The 12,945-nt window shown below is 39.5% G+C and overlaps 2 protein-coding genes across 3 annotated transcripts; both read right to left on the bottom strand.

Annotated features, from left to right (window-relative positions):
* Window positions 1-2,917: 2,917 nt before the first annotated feature.
* Window positions 2,918-4,972, bottom strand: hoxc5a (homeobox C5a). Its single transcript, XM_071905845.2, has 2 exons — window positions 4,483-4,972; window positions 2,918-3,258 (listed from the first exon to the last, which is right to left on the bottom strand). Exons 1-2 carry the CDS (start codon window positions 4,970-4,972, stop codon window positions 3,050-3,052), a joined length of 699 nt encoding a protein of 232 aa, XP_071761946.1. The 3' UTR covers window positions 2,918-3,049.
* Window positions 4,973-6,740: 1,768 nt separating this feature from the next.
* hoxc6a (homeobox C6a) lies at window positions 6,741-7,923 on the bottom strand. 2 transcript variants are annotated; one of them, XM_071905841.1, is made up of 2 exons: window positions 7,527-7,923; window positions 6,741-7,051 (listed from the first exon to the last, which is right to left on the bottom strand). In XM_071905841.1, exons 1-2 carry the CDS (start codon window positions 7,921-7,923, stop codon window positions 6,741-6,743), a joined length of 708 nt encoding a protein of 235 aa, XP_071761942.1. The 2 variants fall into 2 exon arrangements, with proteins under 2 accessions (XP_071761942.1, XP_071761943.1); XM_071905842.1 differs by having other exon boundaries at window positions 7,530-7,923.
* Between the last annotated feature and the right edge of the window lie 5,022 nt (window positions 7,924-12,945).

Here is a 12,945-nt window from a genome sequence, read left to right as displayed (position 1 = left end):
AATTTCACAAACACCTCTTAGAACAACCCTGAGCCCCTATACTATAGCCTACTATAGAATCTAGTATAGTATAATTTCCCATTAGGGAAATGAAACAAGAATTGTCACTCCACAAATTGCATAGGTGTGTGTGTATGTGTGTGTGTGTGTGTGTGTGTGTGTGTGTGTGTGAGAGAGAGTGAGTGAGTGAGTGTGAGAGAGAAAGAGTGTGTGTGTGTGTGTGTGTGTGTGTGTGTGTGTGTGAATGAGTGTGAATGAGTGAGTGTGTGTGAGAGAGAGAGAGAGAGAGAGAGAGAGAGAGAAAGAGAGAGAGAGAGATGGGGGTGTGAAGGGTGGGGTGGTTGAGGCTAAATGATTTTTGGTAGTTCTGGCTGACTTTTGATTTTCCACACAGTCAAATTTGGCAAAGATTTTTTTCTCTTACTGATAGGACCAACCGTGCAAAACAAACTGTTGAAACACGGCCTCACAACTTAGAAACCTCTCTTTAATTATTTCTGCTAGCGAAGTATTAGTATATTAACTCCACATAGTAATGTTGCCTTATTTCGTAACACTGAAATGTGGCATAAATATTGCATAAAAATAATCTTGGTGAAAACCAACAACCGTAATAGCCATTTCTACATAATCACCATTCTGGCGACCTAATTGTGCAGCGCCAAATATTTAAAAAATCTAAATGCGTTTTTTTTCACCGATTATTTTAAAATCACAATTGTCCAAGATATTGTAAAACGTAAGGCCTGCAATTGCAAAACAGACGCACATTCCCCACACAGTCATACTAATTAATCTAATAACCAAGCATACGTCTGCAGAGATAAAAAGTCACGCTAATAAAACATAAACAATAACATTATTTTATATGACATAAGGCAAAACAACGGAGCCGTTGAAGGCCTGTAGGCAAAGTTAAAAAGAACTTACTGCAGCAGCTTCCAGTTCCCCACACCACTCGACTACAGAGTCCGGAGAAAGGTACTGCACCCTCACTGCCACAAAGCCCTTTCTTCCTCAGATAAGGGGAAGCCGGCAGCTGCGATTCCGGACAGTTAAGATTATATATGATGTGTATATATCGAAGGTTTGTCAGCTCTTCCAGGCCATAAAACCCACTTAAATGACACCACGTGCTTCCTATGCACCATTCACAGGCCCTGCTTGGGGCAATTGGCATAAGTAACCTTGTAAACTTTAAAATACCCTAAAAGAAAGACATACAAAAAGGGATTCAATACATTGTCCACGTAAGGTTAGGCCTAACAGAGCGCAGAGAAAGTGGACGCTGCGCTAGCCAGTTCTCTAGCCGTGAAGGAAGTTCTATAGGAAGCTATTAGTTTAAGAGGTGAGTTGATTTTTATTTTCTTCAAAGTGCAGCTATCAAAGCTATACAGGAGCTATTTCATAACCTAGGGCTATAATGCGTCATATACTATTACTACTACTACTATTATTAATGTAGACAGCCAGCAACTGTCATGTCCTCTGTATAAGACCTGATATTGTTACTTTAACTACAATATAATTATGCCAGCTTCAAAGAGCAGGAAGATATCATAAAGTTGCCATATGGCACCGCAGTGATGGCGCGTCAGTCTGCGGCCACAGGAAACCAAAGTTTTGCATCCATGTTGTGTTGTGGGCGAATGTTATCACAGGCTATGTCCCTTCCTACCCTGACAAAACAGGAAACGGAGTCTGTCTGTGGTGGAGTGGTAGAAAAGGGGCAATAAAGTTTTATGAGGGCCTTAAACTTCAATGCGCGTTTGTCAGTCAAGGGAATTCTGTAAATATCAAACCAAACCGCACGAGAAACACTTAAGAGTTGGTCGTGTCTCTAAAAGATTTCACTTATAGTCTTGACGATTATTATAGAGTCAGAATGAAATATTGGCATATTACAGATTGAAATAAATTGGCATTAAAGGTGCAGTCAGCAATATTAACACTAAGACACTTCATAAATAAACAATAAACTAAAAATTTAGTTTTCAACATTAAACAATGATGTCACTGTTTTTAAATATTTTAATTCACTGTAGCATAAAAGTCATTAAAACGTAAGCGTGCTGTGTGATGTCATTGATTAGCCCCCTGATATAAGGAAGTAGGCCTAATTGTCTGGTGTAAAATGAGAGAAATATGCGTACTGAGCAGATATACATTGGAAGATTGTTTACTTTAAATTGTCAGGTTTTATTGATTACAATCAACAAATATGCCATTTACCAATTATTCTAGGCCTTGTGTAAGCCAGTCACCTTAAGCCTACCAAGGGAAGTGGCTCCATTGCACATTACAACAATATTATCACATACAATTGTTGAATTATACATAATGATTTAGATTCACAAGGGTATATGACAACATGTATGATGCCTTCATATGACCAAAAGAAAGAAACCCTCTCACAGACACTGAGACACTGCTCACTGAACAAATCACACATCCAACCAAATCCCTAACTTGTTTGCATTGCAACACATTAGAGAAAAAAATTAAAAAGGAAAAGGAAAAAGTCAATTTTTACTGGTGGAAAACTATATAACTGTTGCTTATGACAGTTTACCACTATTATAGTGTGATTTTGAAAGCAGTGAGAAATATGGATGCCTTTATTTGATTTGATTTGTTCGTTTATTTGATAATATGGAAAGAAATGGTACAGGCTATCAGCCAGCCTCTTCTACTCTTATCCTAATTAGACAACATAGAATATTAGTGGTACAGTATAGCCTTTCCATGCACTGCAAACCTAAGGCTTGCAGCGTAGAGGACCCAGCTCCCCTCAACCCCTTGTCCCTCCATGCAGCAAAGTGAGGTTATCATCGCATGGGCAGCAAATTAATTTAGAAATGTAAACCGATTGATCAAAGTGAATGATATTCAATACATTAGGTCCCAAACTGCAGCAAGTGACACATAATTGGTGATGAAGCACATAGAGCGGTGTCATGATGTCATTGCTCCTAGCAGTTCATCCGGAGGTCAGGCAGCACTCCAACACTGTGCAGTGTGGGTTGGATGTGCAGCTCGTTCAGTGCACTTATTCCTTCACTTTGATCTTTGAGTCCTTCTTCCACTTCATTCGTCTGTTCTGGAACCAGATTTTGATCTGCCTCTCGTTTAGACACAGGGTATGGGCGATCTCTATGCGCCTGCGGCGGCTGAGGTACCGGTTGAAGTGAAACTCTTTCTCCAGCTCCAGAGTCTGGTAGCGGGTGTAACTGGTCCTGGACCGCTTACCGTCCGATTCTGAAGTGGTATTAAAATCGGTTAGCTTTCAGCAGTGGTGTAGTGGTAAATTTAAAAAAAAAAGGTGGGTTACCTATGATCCAGTCCAACAACTACCAACATAAACAAAAATAAATTTTATTTTCAGAAAAGCATTAATTTGTTTTCCCCCTTGAACGACCCTATAATGTAGCTTGATGCTACTTACTATTATGTATGCTATGGATTTATGTTATAAAAAATTATGTCAGGCTAAAAAGGTTGTTAAACTCTATTCAGCCAATAAAAGGTGTGGGGGTGCCTGCACTGCATCCCTGGATTTCGGTCTCACTAAAATATAAAAGGTATATTATCACTTAAGAAATCGTATCCTAATATACTGTGTAATTACAAATTCGAGGAGTCAAATAGGGCGGCATAAAATAATAATGTGTTGGCCTCCATGCAAACATTGGCCTGGGCCTAAGACCGCTGCACAGAAGTACAATGTGGGAGGAAAAACACATGTATGAAATCTAAGGAAGTGTAATTTCAAAAAATATAAATCCCTGTTTTCTAGGTTATTGTATAAAAACGTCCTCCTTAAAATTGCTCTAGTGCTGGCGTGCTAAGCAAGGCAGCAGGCCCAGTCCTATTGGACTTAATATTAACATCTCGCTGTGTGTTCCTGGATGTGGGCTTATGGAGGAACACAAAACACAAGTAGCCTCTATTTGCAGCAAATGTGCTCACTGTCCATCTGTAGCCTATAGGCAACTAGTGGTTCCAATACAAGGCATGGAAGAGGAGCATGTCTATTCAAATCTTTTCGAGGTGAAAAGTTCATGATTGGGTCAGGGCATTGGTGTTTCCCAGAGTTCAATTTAAGGCTAAACCTTCTCTCACACAGAGCCTCTGAATGTAATACATATAGCTTGACTAAGAGTATAGACTAAGCACGGCAAAAACTAATACTAAGGCATGAATTTGTAATATTATTTCATAGTTTTATCACAGTTTTGTTCTCTTATCCAATTATACCACCATAAATCACCCCACAGATCACCTCTTCACCGTAACAGAGCAGGTTTACGAGCAATGGATGCCTTTGTCATAAAATTTATGACCGCGAGTTTTTATTATTTCCTGCGTTTGGCCTATAAAACTCAAGAGGGAAACGGGAACGGGCGAAAAGAAGTGTTGCAGCGTTAAGAGTGAATAAGGGAAAGCATCTTAGTCGCACTTTAGAAAATAGGCAAACTTTACCGTGGCTCATGTGCAGTTTTGTCATCCATGGATAAATCTGTGGTCGCTGCTCACTGTCCTGACGTTGGTTCAGATTTGTATTTCGTTTCACCGCTTGCGTGTTCTCCGTTTTTCTCTCGCTTTCCTGGGTCTTGTTGCCGCTGGATTTTGCGCTCCTCTCCGTGTTTCTGTCTGTCCCTTGTCCCAGCAGCGTGTTACTGCCGTAGTTGAGCCCACTTGCGTCCACGGACGAGCTACTGGAGACCATGGTTATCTGTGGTCCTGACGGTAGAGGAGTATCCGTAATGCCACGCAGGCTAGTTTTCATCTCCTCCCGTTCAACAGAGGTCGTGGGGACGGGACAAGTGAATATCCCGTTCACATTAACACCCTCATAACGGCTGGACCTGCGCCCAGATAGGGAACCACAGTGATCGAAACTAAACATAGTGTTAGGAGAAGTTGTCTCGCTTGTTTGCCTGAGAATGGAGCTGTCAACATAAGAGCTCATGTTTAAGTATTGCCGATAGTTTCTTTTTATACTAGAGAGGGCTGCGGGCTGTATTTTTCGGTTGTTTCGTTGTTTTGTTGATCATTGCTTTTCTTTGTAGCCGCTTTTGGAAAATTCAGAGCTGTCTGTCCTAAAAAAATAATCCAGGATTTATAGGTGGGGTAGGCTATGGTATCTTTTTTTTTTATTCTTGATCCGACGTGCGCTGCCCAAATATGGGGTATTTGTATGGGATCACGTGCACATGTTGGCCAGTCATAAATTGGCTTTGATACTCAATGGGGATATTGATGAATAGGAGAAACGTGTCCGGTAAACTTTGAGCTGTTGGTTGTTGAGGACCATGCAGGGATCTTAGCGAAAAAAGGGCAAGACAGTAAGACAAGAGCGTCATCTGGTGTCTGGTATGGGGCAGGACGGTCAGGGCTGGCCATTGCTCTCTGCCCATGCCAGGGTGCGTGTCCCACATAACCCCAGTAATAATAATAATAATAATAATAATAATAATAATAATGATGATGATAATAATAATAATATTTCACAACAACAATTCAACAATCTACAACTAATTCAGATGCGTCGAGAACTAATGGTGATATTCATGATTAAATTGGTAAAAAATCTATTTTAGTAAATGCAGACTAGAATCTACACTTTTATATGTCGCTGTAATATACTGTAAATAGCCTATACATTGGAATGTTGTAGTGTTTGATTATGCATTGACAGCCCATTCCTGCGTCCCTGAAGCCAATCGGAAAGTTGAATGTTTAATCCATATGAAAGAGGCCAAAACTGGCTAAGAAATCTGGGTTTTGCTTGGATTATTTGTTCCCCACCTACTTTTAGAGTTTTTCCTGGCCAAAAGGTTAGGATGATTTTGAAATATAATATATAAGCCTCCACAATGAGTGAGGGGATACGTAGTGTAAGCAACCTTTCTTTATACGGTCATCTGAGTCATGTTAGGAAGTACCATACACCAAAAGAACAAGACGAGGGTGAAAGTTTTACAAATATTTTATTCCATGATACACAATTATGACAAAACATGAATTCGTAACCCCAAACAAAAGTGAAGTATTACTAGTGTACAAATCTATCTCACAAGGAAAGCCTATTGTGTCAAATGATCAAAAAGGGCTAAGCGCAATGTTATGAAGCGTCTATCAAAGCGGCTAAATGCACATAAGTCCTCACAGGATTTACATAATATAGTATTACTTTGATTATATACAGGCATTTCAGTTTTGTGTGTATTTTATCCCGTGCAACTTTCAGGATTATGCAAGACACTTTCTGCGGACGATTCAAGTACTACATTATACTGGGATAAAATAAGTGTGCGTCCGATCCTTTCCTTCATACGTGGAATGTTAATGTAAAATGTTGAGTTAAGCCTGACCAACACTGTAGTTTGTGAGGTGATCAAAGAGTTTACGGTGATGGATGGGGTGTGGGATGAATACATAGATTTTGCTTTCATGGGAAATAACGTTGAAATTAATACTTTTTTTTCCCTTTCACAACACAAGTGTGACATGGCAATGAAAAACTAATTCTGCGCTCAAATGTCAAGATATTTCGCATGGGCCATACTGTGCCTGAAATAATTTGGATTTCTTGTAAGGCTCAACGCTCCTGTGGTCAACATGAGATATAGTGGGAGAGCTGCAGAATAGCCATCATGCAGTGAAGTCAGTCTCTGGTCCATATAGATTTTTTTAGGTAGTTATGTTGGGTTTTCATGGTTATCTGGTGTTGTTTTTTACTCTTTTTTCTTCTCCTCCTCATCTTTCCCTTCTTCTATTGCGCCATTGCGTTCCTCCTCTTGAGAGACTCCTGTCTGTTCACTTCCAGTCACCGTGGATGTCAGGTTGCTCTCCTTCTTCCATTTCATGCGTCGGTTTTGAAACCAGATTTTGATCTGCCGCTCTGTTAAACAAAGCGCATTTGCGATTTCGATGCGTCTGCGCCTGGTCAGGTAGCGGTTGAAATGAAACTCCTTTTCCAGCTCAAGTGTTTGGTAGCGAGAGTATATTTGACGTCCTCTGCGTCTGTCTGTCCCGTAGCCGACTCCTACAGGGAAGCAAATCAGTTAGAAAATAGTCAGTAATTTAATCGTTTACACGGTGCACACATTTGTATCACATTTGATATAAAAAAATATGCTATTGTGGTCTAATATCATACTTTGAGGCAGTTTAGTATAAGTTTTGCCTCGTTATGAGAATCACAAGTCTAGTCTAAATCCATAAAGAAAAAATAAACACATTTTAACTGTAAGACAAATCTTATCTCAGAGGGTATCGCTGCTTTATTATCTAAAATAATGAAAGCTTCCTCAGATATTTAGTGTGTCAAATGCTACTGATTATGACTATTATATCATTCTTAAAATGAAAGCTGTTTGTTTGCACATGAAAAGGCCCATCTACAAGTCGAGGGGATACAGTAATGGTTTATGGGGCCATAAAAAGTAACTTACTCTCTTGGTAAGACATATCGTAAAACTGGCCCATTTCCTTAATTTATTTGTCGTAGTAAAACTCACCGCTGTGTGAGTTCATTCGCTGCATCCACGGGTAGATCGGGATGTTGGTTTTCTGGTCTTGAGCTCCTGCTCTTCCTTGATCCAAACTGTACTCTTGAGCAATGTGGCTTTGTGTATTGAGTCCCATGTTTGTTTGTCTGCAGCTGGGGAGCACATCCTTGTCTTGAAGAAACACATTTGATCCATATTCATACTGTGCCCTACCAGACCCAAAAACGACATTATCTTGAGGAGAGTAGAAAGGTGCATATATCCGATTTTGGGTCACAGCAGCACCGTACGACGAAAAATGTCTGACGGTGTCATAGGTGGTGGAGTTTAGGGGTACATTGGGCAAAACGTCTTGACCACCAGATAAATGGCAGGAGAGCGACGGGTTTGCGAAATAAGAATTCATACCTTGCCTGTAACCCTCTCTCCAACTCTCCCCACTTCTTTATCGGTCTCTTTTCAGTCTCCTCCTCAGTAAATCTCCTTTCCGTCTCTGTCAACCAACCACACCTTTCTCGAAGGTCTTCTTTTTTCCACTTTCTGCTTCTCTCAATGGACGTGGTCTACTTTGAGGATTCAATATTATTAATTTCCAATCTCCGGTTAAGACGCACAAACCCGAGTGTTATAGCTGAGGCTTGGCTCGGTGAGAGACAATATGACAATGTCAGCTGACCATGCTCCACCAATTGAGAGCCAGGAGTTGAGGAGAAACTGTAGCTTTTAGCTCAGAGCTTGAACATTAGTGCTAAATGCCGATAAACACAACGTAGAGTTCGAGTAACACACAATACAGCCTGGCTGCATAAGAAACACAGACTTTAGGTTAATGGGAATATAATATTTAAGAGAATAGTATGATGCAAAATGTGGCTGATGCCATTCAGTGCAATGGGCATATTCTACGGGGATTCAAAGTCAGTAAAAATGCAGAAAAAATATTTATTAACTCATATTCAAAGGTATTTCAGCGGGGTTCATATGAAAAGTGATATCAACTTCATTTTCTAAGATATAATATCTTTACCTGCGTGACGCAGTGTTTGTGTGTGTGTGCGAGTATGTCTGTGTGTGTGTAAGTGTGTGTGTGTAAGTGTAAGTGTGTGTGTGTGTGTGTGTGTGTGTGTGTGTGTGTGTGTGTGTGTGTGTGTGTGTGTGTGTGTGTAAAACTCACTTAATTTTAATTTTACAACACCACTATGGAGGTACAATATCAATAAATAGAAAGGACCGTTGGGGGCCCATATAAAACGAGGGTCTTACGCACCATGACGCCCTGCCTTTCAATGAAGATTCAAATGAAAACTGGTGTTTAGTGTTTATCTCACCCATATCGAGGACTTTCCAACATACTCTTAATGCTTTCATTGTGTATTAATTGTACTATCTGGCATGTGAGCAATTATCATGCCTTTGCACTGAACTGGGGGAGGGTGTAGGTGGTAAGAATGCGTTTATGGTCTCTCTTCTGTGAGGGCAATAAAACAAGTGACGTTCCCCAGCTCACCAACAACTAACTCTGCAGCAAAGCCCTGCAACACGAGGAGCAATCTCCGGGCTCAGAAATGAAAGCACTGCACAGCATGTGGAGGCATAAACCAAAGGGAAATAGCGTGTAGGTCCAGTCGACTCGTAAAGAACTGCGTTTAAGAAGATATTTCTGCCACCCTCTTGAAAAATCCAATCAGTTATGCGACTGTCCAGCCTACGTCAGGCAAAAGCCTCCATAGGCTAACTGAGTCCGGTCTTCCTGTTCACTATAGGCTGATTGTTCACAGGTACAGTCTCTTCAATTCATAGCAATAAAAAAAAAACAAGTAGGCTATCAATTTGAAAAGCACAAGCTGTCTGAAATACACTGTGTTAAAATGCTTATGCAGAGGCTCTGATGTTTTTTTCTGTTCAGGTTATACATCGACATTCCTTTGACACAGGGAGGAAAGGAAACTAATAATTATCTCAGATGTAGAGCAGAAAATTATGGGTTTGGAAATGACTTTAGAGGTGTTCTGTAAAAAACTGGCAAAAGTTAAGCGCCTTTCTAGGTGAACTGTGCACCCTGGAAATGCGTAAATTCTTAAATGAATGGTATATTACAGTATACACTCTCCCCAATTGTATCTATATAATCAACATTGCCTAATTGTTTTTGTACAGTAGACGAGAGCGGATTTGGTACGGCCAGCATTTTTAATACAATCAAAGTCAAACGCATTTAAATTGAATTAAAAAATAAAACTCCCCGCACTAGCCTGAAAATAAATCTGTCTTATAATTCACACTATCTTCCATTTTCTTAACAGGCCATAATTGATACCTTAATTAATCGATAGACTTATTGAAAATGTCTGGCAATTCTGTTCAAACGCAGTCGATCTGGCTACAGCCTTTTGGTGCACCTCATTGATTTCTTGAATAGGGTGAATACTTGCAGCCTAAACGTGCAACACTGTTTGGTCTGTTGTTTGGGATCCTGAATAGCCCATAAAAGAGACAAGAACAAAGAGAAGGAAGTAGCTGGTGCAATAAAAGTTTCCCTTCACCTTATTCGTGGCCATATGTGACATCCGCATCGCACAAATTTGAGGCAAATAAAGCTCAAAAGTCAGAGACTGTAATGTCCTAGTGCTGCTATCTTGGAGTTTTTTTTCCACTGGATATTAAATAATAAATCTGCTGTAGACCCATGTTACAGTTGATCGGTGGGATAAACCAACTTCATAATCCGTGGCAAGAATAGGATTAATAGGAGGCAAGTTCCAATTTATATAAATTAATTTCCAGCTCCTATAGAAGGGACAAAGTTACAGGAGACCAAATACTGTGAATGCATAAACTCGCCCAGAGCTTATCCACCTCTTTAAATGCAAAACGAAGTTTGAAATTGAATTCAACCTATACAAATGAAATCGACATTTGATAAGATGGGGTTTGGTAGCCAGTGGTATTTTAATATTATGTCTTGTTCATATCAGTGACAGCATGTGTGCTTAATTTGAAGAAGCCTTGTTTCATAACAAGCTCCGTTACATAAAATCTTGCAGCCTATTCACCTTACAGTCGTATGTCATTGAGTATTAATTAAAAAGCTTAACAAAATAGAATTTAATGAATGACTGACTAGAAATTATCATTAACTAATTTATATTTCAAAACATATTTTAAATTGTCGTTCATAATATGAACAGTAATGATTCACAGCTTAAATCATTAAGTCTTATTCATAAAGTTTGCTGTAAATAATGGTAGGCTAAACAGTAAAGCCTGTAGACTGGAGAGGTTGGAATGCAACAGAGGTTGTGCCAATGTGCAGAACTAGAAAGGTCTTTCTTTCCCCTGTGTTTTAGTGTTTTATTGCGGCCTGTGAGACAAATCACATGCGCGGCTTTGGATGCATGAAGGAAAGGAGCCGTTTGGTGCATGTTTCCATGCTCTTTCACTTGTGACGAGCAATTCCCAATAATATTTGCGATGAACGAAAGAACCTAATATCAGTTTTCCTAACATTCCTAAAGGTCTAACACGAAAATAATTAAATATTAACAACAGTAATAACCATGCAAATGAACAGTATATGCTGATAATTTGTCGTTAGCTACGGTAAATGCATAATCTATAGCCAATGGAAATAGATTATATGAGTAAGGTATTTTATATTATTATTATTATTATTATTATCATTATTATTATTATTTGTATTATTGTTAGTATTGTTAGGGAAGCCAAAGCTGATCCGCTCTAACTTTACACTTTACGCGCATTTACTTCATCTTCTGAAGGCCTAATTTCAAACAGACCTCAGGGCCACCTCCCCTAGCAGACCGGGGCCCATCTACGTCCATGCAAGAAATGGGTTCTGCTTTGCATGATTGCTGATACACAACCACACTCAACATCAAAACCTTACTCAGTATTAAATATATATATTAAATCTATGGATTATCAACCAAAACACCATGGGAGAGAGAAAGAGAGAGAGAGAGCGCGCCTGGTCAGTGAGATGTTCCCTGATCCTTTTCTTCTAGCCCATGCACGTCTAACCTTACTAATAAGGAGTAATTCACATACTAACAACACAAAGCCCTCTATAAGCACTCTACCTTCACTGGCTAGCCCAATTAATGTCCGGAAGTGTGCGACTTTATGCTCGTTAAGCACTCAGGAAGCTGTTGCCCAATGAGCGCATGTTGGTCCACACATCATAAATTATGACCATTAGTAGGCAAAATTTTTGCCCTGTCGGGAATTTGTAAGTCGAGTTCTAAATGTGGTGATATGGATGGATTCATTACTTCATGGAGTTTTAGCCAAACCTATCTCTACTTTAAAGGCCTATACCAGGATAAAACAATGTGCCTTTCCTTATTTTTTTTAACCACAATTTTTTACCTAAACAGTTGGTAAATGTTAAATGTATTCTCCTTCTCTCTCTCTAGGCATATTGGGCGGCAGCGAACACGATCCATTGCAACAGCAATACTTCATAAGGGAAAAGCAAACAACGAGTGTAACAGTAGGTTGTAATACTTTAAAGGCTTCCTGAACAAGGCTTTGCCGACCAATAATTGTATTTTACAAGACTGAAACGTCAGAGTGTTGAACAAGAGGAGACAGAAACATTACATCACTTTTTCACACAAAAACTATTTAGTGTCTGCGCAGACAATAAAACACAACAGTAGCGCTTTGCTAAGCAAGCTATAACACCCATGCTGACATTTGGTAAAACAGTTGTTTTCAACTTCAAATGCACACAAAAAGATACGGTGTCAGACTGACAAACACACACACACACACACACGATGGTATTTATACGTTTGAATGCCACAATAAAATTCGTTTGGGTACAATCTGCTTTGTTTTGGGATGCAATAAAGGCTTTATATCCCCTGTCCCAAGTATTTCCTTACACACACACACACACACACACACACACACACAAACTTCCAAACCTGGGATTCACTTTATCTGCATCTCTATCTTCACTCTATCTCTGCTGTTTCACACATTGATTTGCTCTATATATTGTGTAAAAGAAGCCTGAACAACGCCTGTGTTAAATGTTTTGAAGAAAAGCCTGGTTTAAGAAATTCATGGACTGTTTGGTCACAAAAATATACCATTCGCCTGTGATTTATATGAAATGTTGTGAAATGTGCTGCCTCAGTCATAACACCCTATTTACTGTTGTGTTAAATGTTAAATGAAAAATATGTTATTGTTGTTGCTGCTGCTGAGTATGATGATGAAAGTGATATTGATGATGATGATAATGATGGTGATTTGTGCTCACGGTGTAAATAAAATGGCATGCTACTACTCATAATGTCGTCACTGGTTCTGTCAGAAGGCAACAAACCCTCGCATCTCATTCTCAGGAAAAACACAAGTCACTCATTCTGCTATGTGACAACAGCAAATTACACAG

The sequence above is a fragment of the Centroberyx gerrardi genome, chromosome 14 (genome assembly GCF_048128805.1).
Source record: "Centroberyx gerrardi isolate f3 chromosome 14, fCenGer3.hap1.cur.20231027, whole genome shotgun sequence".
NCBI classification, from domain to species: domain Eukaryota; kingdom Metazoa; phylum Chordata; class Actinopteri; order Beryciformes; family Berycidae; genus Centroberyx; species Centroberyx gerrardi.
The sequence above is the reverse complement of the archived record's forward strand: the minus strand, read 5'-3'. Positions and strand labels throughout refer to the sequence as shown.

Excerpts from the sequence above, each read along its gene's own strand:
- hoxc5a (XM_071905845.2), bottom strand. The coding sequence starts at position 4,972 with ATGAGCTCTTATGTTGACAGCTCCATTCTCAGGCAAACAAGCGAGACA. Across the intron at positions 3,259-4,482 it reads AAAACTGCACATGAGCCACG|AATCGGACGGTAAGCGGTCC; the intron begins GTAAAGTTTGCC and ends ATACCACTTCAG.
- hoxc6a (XM_071905841.1), bottom strand. The coding sequence starts at position 7,923 with ATGAATTCTTATTTCGCAAACCCGTCGCTCTCCTGCCATTTATCTGGT. Across the intron at positions 7,052-7,526 it reads GCGAATGAACTCACACAGCG|GAGTCGGCTACGGGACAGAC; the intron begins GTGAGTTTTACT and ends GCTTCCCTGTAG.